This window comes from Cervus elaphus, chromosome 27 (genome assembly GCF_910594005.1).
Source record: "Cervus elaphus chromosome 27, mCerEla1.1, whole genome shotgun sequence".
NCBI lineage: Eukaryota > Metazoa > Chordata > Mammalia > Artiodactyla > Cervidae > Cervus > Cervus elaphus.
In genome coordinates, this window is record NC_057841.1 from 56,602,020 (window position 1) to 56,613,124 (window position 11,105).

Consider the following 11,105-nt stretch of genomic DNA (forward strand, 5'->3'; position numbering starts at 1 on the left):
CTAAAGACCATATTTAAGGTTACAAATGCCAGTTTTGAACGCACTGGGACACACTAGCAATCCCACGGGGCTGGTGCTACTTATTTCTAGAGTTGTCGGGGCTGTCTGTGGCCAGAGGGCTATTTTTCGAAAGATCAGATCATGTTATACCCTGCTCCAGATCATCCTTCTGGGGTTTCCTGCTTCACTTGGAAGAAAACCCAGAGTCCTTTGCTGACCTCTAAGGCCATCATGGAAGCCTGGCGTGCTGCAGGCCATGGGGTCCCAAAAAGTCAGACATGACTTAGCGACTAAACAACAGCAAAGACCATCATCGTCGCTTCCTCTGTAGTTCATTCTCTCTGCCCCGGCTCACTGGCCCCCAGCCGAAGGTCTCTGCCGAAAAGCACAGTCCTGCCTTGGGGCCGTTGGTCTCTGCTTCCTTCTGCCTTGATGTCTGTTTTCCCACTTACACCATGTGTTAATTCTTTCGCCTCCTTCAAGTTCTTGTTCAGACTTCATTTGTCTCTTGGGAGAAGCTTTCCTGATGGCTCCATCTAAAACTGTTCTTCATCACTCTGTGTGTGCTCAGGACACTTTCTGCTTCATTTGATCACTGCCCCCACCTGACATCATATATATTATATTACATCATATCGTATCATATATTTCTTTGTTTTGTCATTGTTTTTCTTTTTTCTTTTTTTCATTTATTTTTATTAGTTGGAAGCTAATTACTTTACAATATTGTAGTGGTTTTTGTCATACATTGACATGAATCAGCCATGGATTTACAAGTATTCCCCATCCCGATCCCCACCCCCACCTCCCTCTCCACCCGATTCCTCTTTGTCATTGTTTTTCAGTCACTAAGTTGTGTGAAACTCTTTGTGATCTCATGGACTGCAGCATGCCAGGCTCCCTGTCCTTCCTTATCTCCAGGGGCTAGTACTCAACTTCAAGTCCGCTGAGTCGGTGGTGCCAGCCAACCATCTCATCCTCTTCCGCCCCCTTCTTCTTTCTTTGCTTCCTTGTGGTTTTGATTCTTTCCACCCCTAGAATGTGAGCTCTGTAAAGGTTCAAACTTGGTCTGCTTGTTCTGTTGCGATACCCCAGAGCACCTGGCTGAGTATCTGGCTGTGTAGATTCTCAAATACACGCATATCTTATTATTTCATATTACATATAATTAATATATACAGATATATATAATGGCTTTAAATGTAAGCTCACTAACACAGTTGTGCTAGTGGAGAAAAATACTAACAAATTCTGACTTGCTTGCTTGCTTTTCCAAATGACTGTTCATCCTAGGATCTGTTTCCATTTTCTTTTATCATTACATTTCTTTATCTAAAGTGTTATTATTAGATAATAGATAATATTTTATTTTTATTAATAGGCAATATTATTAGATAACACAACAAATGTTATTATTAGATTCTGGGGAGATAAGGAGATAATAAGGCTATTCAAGTCTTTCAGAGTGATTTGTTCATCATTTTTCAAGGTAGATGAGATGCTCCCTTGCTTCTAAAATTTTCCAGGATACTGTTGGGATTTAAGATGATTAATTGCCATTTCTGATAAGGCTTTAATTTCTAATATCCAAATAACTGGTGTTACAGAGTCACTTCCTCCTCTGGCCTTGAGGCCTTGTTGACAAGGTTGCACTTAGCATGCTTTGAGGTAGAGAGTAAAATAGTCCCATAACCTTGAAAATATAGGTTGGCAAGGTTTTTCTCTTTTTAATCATTTCTTTCCTTCCTCCCTCCTTTCCTTCTCTTCCTCCTCCTCCCCCCATACCTCCCTTCTTTTGGAAAAAAGAGAAAAACAAATAACCTGTCTTAATATTATTTCTACATGAATTTGGGGTGGTTTAAAAAAGCTCTGCTCTTATGAATCATTACCTTGGATTTCAGGAAAGGAAAACATAGCAGCATCCTGAAGGAAAGAGCAGACAGCCCCTGTGCTTGAAGGGGCTTCCCAGGGGGCACCAGTGGTAAAGAAACCACCTGCTAATGCAGGAGACATAAGAGACACGGGTGTTCGATCCGGGGAGGGGGAAAGATCCCCTGAAGAAGAGAATGGCAACCCGCTCCAGTGTTCTTGCCTAGAGAATCCCATGGCCAGAGGAGCCTGGCAGGCTACAGTCCAGAGGGTTGCAGAGAGTCAGACACTACTGAAGTGACTTAGCACACACGCACATATACTTTAAGACCATGTTCTCTTATCTTCACTTATATTTGAGGAATAAATGGTCTGAAAAGCAGTATATTCAACTCAGGTGAACATTCCCGGATGTTCATTTCCAGGGGGTGCGGTGATAAAGAATCCACCTGCCAATGCAGGAGACACAGGTTCAATCCCCGCATTGAGACAATCCCCTGGAGAAGGGAGTGGCACCCCACTCTAGCATTCTCTCCTGGAGAATCTTATGGACAGAGGAACCTAGCAGGCCACAGTCCGTGGGGTCGCAAAGGGTCGGGCATGGCTGAGCACACATCACCTCACCTGTGTTCGTCTCAGAGGTCATTTCCCCGATGTATAAGATCACTGACAGGTATTCACACAGGTGCTTCATACACACTCTTACTAATCTTCACAGCCTGCCACCTGTGAGGCAGTATCTCCACGTTCTAGGCAAGGAAACCATGGCTGGGAAGAGTTAAGCACCTTGGCTAATATAACTCAGAAACAGCCAAGCTGGAGACGCACAACTCGATTAGGACCCTAAAATATGAGCAGTCTTTTGACATCACTTGTTTACAACTAACTTGCTGGTTCCATCTGTTTTCTTTCCAAGGCCAACTGCAAGCAAATGCTTATTGTGAAAATCCAGATATAGTATTAATTGGCAACAAGGCAGACCTGCCAGACCAGAGGGAAGTCAATGAACGGCAAGCCCGGGACCTGGCTGAAAAATACGGGTAAGTCGGCTACGTGGAAATATCCTCTGACCTCACACACTGCTGCTCAGTTAGAGGACAGGGTCATGAAACTGATATTCGGAGGGATCCCCTTGATTCAGGAATGACAGATGAATGAAAAAGATCTCCCAGAGGAATATATGTGATGCTTTTAATGAAATTATTTAACAATAATAACCACTCACATTTACTGAATGCTTATTGTGTGCTAGCAACTATTCCTAGACTTTAATTTATCTAACCCCTGTAATTATATATAGGAAATTTAGAGTTATCCCATGTGATATATGAGGAATTGAGACACAGAGAAGTTGAGTAACTTATGGAAGGCCACATAGCTAGTGAGTAGTAGAGCTTGAATTCAATCCAGGCTGTCTGAGATCAGAGCCCATCATTTTGAACATTGTGTTCTACAGCCTCTCAATAGCTGCAAAACTCTAAGGAATAATACCTGACCTGGACGTAATACTGCAATTATTATACTGAGAGTGAAAGTGTTAGTCACTCAGTCTTGTCTGACTCTTTGCAACCCCATGCACTGTAGCCCGCCAGGTTCCTCTGTCCATGGAATTCTCCAGGAAAGAATACTTGAGTGGGTGGCCATTCCCTTCTCCAGGGGATCTTTCTGACCCAGGGATTGAACCCAGGTCTCTTGCATTGCAGGCAGATTCTTTACCATTTGAGCCACCAGGGAAGCCCAATTATTATTATTCTTATTATCCTAGCGAGTTAAAAAATGTTTAAACACCCCAAGTAGTCAGAAACTGATTTCCAAGGCAGAAATTGTCATTCTTTTTCAAATTTAAGTTCTTTTGCCAAATATGACAGTTCTTTACCTCCTTGCGAGTTTTACAAATAAATGTACATGTCTTCTTGAAACTTTGGATTCTAAATAAATGTAGATTGTATTCACATGAATATCCTATGTAGTGCCTGCCTAATTTCTAAATCAGACTTCTAGATAATTGATTATAGGGAAGTAAGAGTTTAATAGGCTTCCCTGGTGGCTCAGATGGTAAAGAAACTGCCTGCAATGCGGGAGACCTGGGTTCGATCCCTGGGTCAGGAGATCCCCTGGAGAAGGGAATGGCAACCCACTCCAGTGTTCTTGCCTGGAGCATCCCAGACAGAGGTGCCTGGTGGGCTACAGTTCACGGGGTTGCAAAGAGTCAGACACAGCTGAGCGACTAACACACTAATAGTTTAATGGCAACATTGATCACTAGTTTAGGCATATTTGCCCTCTTCATTTTTAAAAAATCAGTGATGATGCTTGGCTTCAAGTACCTGAGCACCTCTTCTAGCAGTTTCCTTGCCCATGTAACACTGGTTACACCCATACGTAAAAGCAACCCACCAGTTTTCACTCACTGAGGAAAACCAAGGATGTTTTCCAACTCAGCCAGCAAAATCGTGATTATTTCACAATCTCTCAGCCAGCCATGTTTTCACATGTGTGACTCACTGGCACATCTTGTTGTATCTTTTCTGGTTCCTTCCTTGCAAAAATATTTGTCATCTCTTCCATTCTAGCATACCATATTTTGAAACAAGTGCAGCGACCGGCCAGAATGTGGAAAAAGCTGTGGAAACCCTTCTGGACTTAATAATGAAACGAATGGAACAGTGTGTAGAGAAGACCCACATCCCCGACACTGTCAATGGGAGCAGCTCTGGAAAGCTGGATGGGGAGAAGCCAGCAGAGAAGAAATGTGCCTGTTAGACTTTACCCCAGCCTCTGATCATCCAGAACCCCAGGCAAACGTCACTTCCAAAAAGAGTGACAAACCACACAATTTTTGTTGAGTAAACCGTGTATAACGGCATGTTTTTCTTTTCCTGCCAGAAATTTAAAAAAATCTGAATAGTCAACAGTGTTCAAAAGAGTTGACCAGTAATCCCCACGGCCCCTCCAAACAAGATCAAAGATTTCCCAGTGTCATTGTACCATCATGGATACTCAATTTGTTTTTTTCGTAAAGAAGATGAACATAAAAAGGAGTGTGGAAGAAGAGATATCAGTGAGTTTTCCATCAGAACCAAAATTACCTTGTCACACTGGGGACAAGAATAGGTTTCTGAAGAGAGAACACAGAAAGATGACTTTTTTTTTTAAAGGTTGGATTTACTAGTTACAGAGATTCTGATTTGGACTTTTAGGTTTGCATTGAGGGGGACATATTAGCTAAAAGTGCATACACAATAAAGAATTCTAAGTGGTTCATTTAGAGTGACATTACTATGTATATCCTATAAGCTGTGCTAGAATGACAACATTACTGATAAAGTTACGAGAGGATGAATGTCAGACTTCTGAGAATATGTAAGAGGCTGTGTAATAATGCCATTTGTGTATTCTTAATAAATGGCAGATAGACAAGAATAGGACTGTGAATGACAGAGGACAAGAAAAAGGCCCAGAGAGAGAGATGAAGGTATGGGAAAATGGCATTTGGACAACTGAAATTAAATGTGTCTCTTACAGATGTCTGGGAGAGTTACTTAGCCAAATTTCAATCCAGCCAGTTGGAAGCTGACATTATTGGTTGGCATTAAGAGAGTGTCCAGAGGTTTCCATTCCCAGCACAGTTTTAGAAATTGGTCTAGTGTTCAGCTTCTGGTGTGATGTTCAGCTTCACATTTCACATTTCTTAGCAAATCATGATAAACAGTCACAAAGAGAAATTAAAGATTGCTGTTTATTAAATATCTCTTTATGAACTCAAGAAAAACTATTCAGCCTTAATTTTTTAGATAAAATATGCTGGTGATATGAAATTAAAAGTGACTATTAATTCTAGGTTTCTAATTTACAAAGTACTAGAAACTCTATATCACATTGCTCCCCTCCAGCCTACACCCACCCCTGGCTTTGATTCAACCGTAAAAACACAGATGTGTCGCTTTGTAGATCAACAACTTCAGAATTATGATGGATCAATTTTATGGTCACTGAATTTTCATGTCGTTCATCACAAAAAAGTTGATGATACCTCATGCCATATTACAGTGTATTTAGCATCTGTTTTTATTTTGCCTAAGGCAAAATACCTATGGGTGAACTATATTTGGGGGTTGGCAGAGATGGAACTATATCCTGTCTCACCAAAATTTGGTTAATGGCTTTATTTTTCCCATAATGCTGTCTTTTCTTTCTAAAAATGATCACAAAAGCATTTTCCATTGGCCTATTCTTATTACTGTGTCTAATATTACATTGGTTTTTTTATTTTAGCTTCTGATAAACATAAGCCATTCCTTTTAAACTTTTATTTAAGTGTTTCAGTCAAGTTTATCAATAACAAAGTCATCATACTTTAAGTTTTCTCTGTTTATTATGAGTATATGATTTTTCTAAAGGCTAGTTCCTCTTTGTAGAAAATTTTGCCAATTAAACTGCACTTTTCTAGACTCTGTATATTTTTTGTTAAGTTACAAATGTAGGAAACTCTAAATCGCAGTCCCCCACCTTTAACCTCCTCTGTCAAACTCCATCTGGTACGAATCAGTTTTTGGAACACACATCCAAGGGAGCATCCAGCTGTAAGGCCCACAAATGTGCCATGAATCAGGTAATTTGGAAGCTTTTAAGTCAGTCCCTTAACAGACTAACAGTCTCAATGTTGGCTGCCCAGGTCCTGTGATTCCTGTGTGATGCCAACTTCTAAAATTGGTCATGGGTGGGGTATTCCCTCCCACGATGCTTTTCTCTTTGATGCTCTTCATGACCTCAGTGCCTGTGCCAAAAGGATATTAGATATTAGCTAACATCAAAGATGTTTCCTCTGGAAGGCATATGAGCAAAACCAATGTAACCATCGAAGTGGCAAATTTTGGTGAATTATTGTGGTCATTATATCGATTTCTCCTTTGGATTCAAATTGTGATGTCCCCTGCATTTCCATAATAGGAAATATTTAGACTTTCTAAAATCCAAAATGCATTCTATTTTGGATATTTATTTTTTCTATTTATTTTCCAGTTATATGATTGATTTGCTTATGCCAAGATTCTGTCACTGTCAGTTATTTAACAAGCTTTTAGTTCAGGAACTATTTTAAGATTATTATTCGATAGCCATAGCATGAAGCAGAGGGTGATGATGCCTTTAATTATAGAACTATTCCTATAAAAATAACAATTATTGGGTAATAATATCAAGAGGAACAAAATTAAAAACAGTCAAGAAAATTATTTTAAAATAGTATTCTACTTATACATACTTGATCTAAAATATTTTATTCTCTGTTGAGTTTGACTTAAGACCCCAAAGTCTATGTAACCATTACTAGTAACCATTACTCTTTCATTATTTCAGAATTATTTATTCCATATAATTCATGTTACAATTTTAAATTGATTTGGAGTCATGAAGTATAAGACTGCTTTTGAAGAATTGCATTGTTAACACATAGCAACATGTGTTACGTATTATCTCCCAAATGCTTTAGTAAGCCATATTTTATTTTGGAGAATTATTTAAAATGTACGTGAAGTTCTTTCTGATATAGAAACCATTTCTGAAGTGTTTACACTGGTTTGATGTTTACATTGTCCTAATACAGTGCCTCGGATACCTCCATGACCAAATTTGTCTATAGCCACATAGCTCAATTCCTATAATACCATGGTATAGGAAGGGCTCACAGAGACACTAGTGCAGCTAAAGTTATTTTGTTGTCTTCAGCAAAGGGTATAAGGATATTATTCAAATCTGAAGATTATTACCACCATCTCTTGGTCACATTTTGGGAAATGGACATTTCTGGAGACTCTAACTGTGATTAGGTACAAGATTACCTTTTAATCTAAAAAAAAAAATCCTTTGGAAAATGTATCAGAAGTAGTTAAGAGAACATGTCTGTCTTATTGTGATGAGGATAAGAAGATTGGCAGAAAAAATGCTGAATACTGGAAATTTAACTTGTGGGTCAAACTCTGGCCAGTGACCACTCTAGCCAAGTTGCTATCATTTCCATATTATCAGCTGTCATGCTACAAATAATTCAAAACCAGCAATTTACTAAAGTAAATATTTTCCCTGTTGTTTTTAACCAGATAGGGCATTCTGGGTATCAGTGAGTGCTTTTGTTATGCTTCTAGTACAAGTTATTCTCTGCCAACCCATTCAGATAAGAAGGATTGGGCAAGAGTTTTTCCAGCCCTTTCTTGTCTCCTTTATGAAAGAGAGAAGCTTTGACCATAACGAAGGACTGACTACATTAAAAGACAGTTTAATAACAGCTGATGCATTCTTTAAAGTGTAAATTTTGTCCACTGGGAATCAACAAATTTGATGAAGCTCATACACATTCTCACCAATGGAGTGGGTACATTGGTTAGAAGGAAAAGCAATATGTGTAAAAAGATACAGTATATAACCAGGTGTAGAATATAACCTGGAACTACAAATATGAGGGAGAATCCTCACCCATAAAGAATTTTGGAGGTTAAAACTCAAATTGTAAAGAGATCATATTGAAGTTTCTGGTTTCCTAACGAACTTAATAATTTTTTAAAAGGAAGATCTGTGAGCTGTGTTAGCCAAAGCAATAGAAAAGTTGTCCTTCACCTTCTACTCCCAAGCTTTAAAGCATTAAAAGACGTCTAATGTTTTTGAGTATTTTGGGGAAAGCGCTATAATTTTTAAAGATACCAAGATGCTGTCTATATTTAAAACTATTGTTTAGGAATTCACCAAAAGCTATATTTTCTTCTTGATCTTTGACCAAAATGGTATAAGCTTATTTCTGGGAAGAGTGCTGAGCTCCTAAACATGGAAAGTAGAGAATATGCCCTGAGTTGAGTGTTGTCTCAATGTTGTATAAATCTATAAAGATAGTTGCCTCATAAAGTAGAACTGTTAGATGAATAGGGAATTTTATAAACTTATTGCCTTGGAGTTCTTGGGTAGAGACCCAGCCATGACGACACTGTTGAGTAAGAACTATAAAGAAAGATTAGAGATTCAAGTTGTCTAAATAGAGTTTGTAACTATGGGAGAACATGGAGAAGACCATACTTAAAAGGTTGATTTTTATGTAGGAAAAACAAAACAAAACAGAGAAAGTGTTATATATTTGGGGCTTCCCTTGTAGCTCAGTCGGTAAAGAGTCTGCCTGCAAGGCAGGAGACCTGGGTTTGAATTCTGGGCTGGGAAGATCCCCTGGAGAAGGAAATGGCAACCCACTCCAGTATTCTTGCCTGGAGAATCCCATGGACAGAGGAGCCTAGCTGGCTACAGTCTATGGGGTTGCAAGAGTCAAACACGACTTAGTGACTAAACCACCACCACGACAAATATTTACCTATTATTTTTATCTTCCAAGTAGAATTTTAGGCCCTTAGAACTAAACTAATAAAAATATTTAAATACCAAATATTTCACGATTGGCATCAAAATTTGAGATGCTTAGAACCATTTTATTTATCCTATCTGAATCTAATTTCCTCATATATTGCACTTTAATTTTTTAAGAAGTAGCATCACAAAGGCCTTTCTGTACAGTTCTTTTTACCAACAGTCTACATTTAAGATATTTTCTAATCCATATTTAGAGAGAATAACAGGCAAACAAACAAAAAGACGAGTACCAAAATAACACGGTTATTTAAAAGCATGTCATCTTTCAAAGAAAAAAAAATACAAAGAAATCATCTCTGAATTGGGTTATTTAAATTTGTTCCCCAGTTCCTTTTCTTTCCAACAGGTCTTGGAAGTCATGGCTATTATCCCTCAGTAGACTTAATTGTTGGCAAATTCTGTTGGAGCTGCATGTCTGTTCTTATCCTAACGGATCCCTTATTTAACCAATGGCTATTGTTGACAAATCAAAATATTATTTGTCCCTAGCAAAGCAATAACATACGCTTATCCTTACTCTTCTCTTCTCCAGGTTATTTTTTCAAACACTGTTTGAGAGGAAGACTAGTATTGTAGAAAGGAAAGTGGCCAGATAGAACAACTTGGGAGCTGTGGGTATGTCATTAAATATGGCTTCTCCTCATATGAGGCTTATAAAGCCTGTGTAACTCACAGGGTTCATTTCAGGCTCCAAAGAGAACATATGTAGAAACTGGTTTATAAATTATGTTCCATTTCACAAACTGACACTATTATCCCAAGCTAAGAATAATAAAATATCACAGTCATACTTTCACAACCATATGTTCACAAGTGTTATAGCAGGCACAAAACACTAATTTTAGTAGCGATGTCGGAAACTTGAAATGGGTAGTCAGCTCTGGTCATTGTCTTTAATTGAAAATGTTTAATATATCTCAAGTTATTGAAAAAATAAATATGAGTTCCATTTCATTCTGTAGGTCATCTCGTATTTCTTTCAAGGATTCCAATTACATTCTAGATAGTATATTAAAATTTGGTCAAAATCCTCCTTGTATAAATAGGGCTTTGTGTCCACAGCCTTGTAAAAGATACTGACTGTATCTGAAATTATTTGAGGAAAGTAAGTTATCCTGCTTAATGTGTTAAAAGTAGACAACATTTTGGCCTAACACTGAAGTACTTCATTGTATCCCAACAGTCTACATTTAAGTGATATTATCCTCATTTTTAGGCTAAGCACGTTCGATTGTTTTGTCTGTCATCTACTCAGATCTCTGTTTTGTCTAGTGCTATGAATGTAAATTAAAACCTTGAACATGGAGTTTTGATTCTCTGTGCCCCTGAATAGACTGTGGTGCCTGACAGACTCTGTCAGGTCATTATTTTGTTGTACCAAAGTTCTATTAGCTTCAGAAATCAGAGCATCCAATGATTTTGTGGTGTGTGGGTTTAAATATTACAGTCGAGAACTGTATTCAGTGATTGTTTCTGCACACTTTTCAAATAAAAATGCATTTTTATCATTATTTTGTGTACTCAAAGCAATCTTATTTCTGTACTATAGTCAAATGTATGGAGGATGGGGAACATTAAGTGAACACCAGTTTGGAAACTGTATGACGTTAAAAGCGATGTCCATTACGAACTAGGAAAGAAATGATTTAGATTTCGCCAAGTGATTTTTATCCATCTCTCTAAACTTTCTAATATGTGAAAGTGAAAGTGTCAGTCACTCAGTCGTGTCCGACTCTGCGACCCCATGAACTGTAGCTGTCCAGGCTTCTCTGTCCATGGGATTCTCCAGGCAAGAACACTGGAGTGGGTTGCCATTCCCTTCTCCAGGGGAA

At 38.4% G+C, this 11,105-nt stretch overlaps 1 protein-coding gene across 3 annotated transcripts in view; it reads left to right on the forward strand.

Moving 5' to 3' along the window:
* Positions 1-10,784, forward strand: part of RAB27B (RAB27B, member RAS oncogene family) — a 172,911-nt gene extending 162,127 nt beyond the window's left edge. For all 3 annotated transcript variants that reach the window (XM_043888695.1, XM_043888694.1, XM_043888693.1), the window contains 2 exons: positions 2,786-2,909; positions 4,443-10,784. In XM_043888695.1, the coding sequence (XP_043744630.1) occupies positions 2,786-2,909; positions 4,443-4,632 (314 nt within the window). In that variant the 3' untranslated portion in view covers positions 4,633-10,784. The remainder of the gene's footprint in view (positions 1-2,785; positions 2,910-4,442) is intronic.
* Positions 10,785-11,105: the final 321 nt, after the last annotated feature.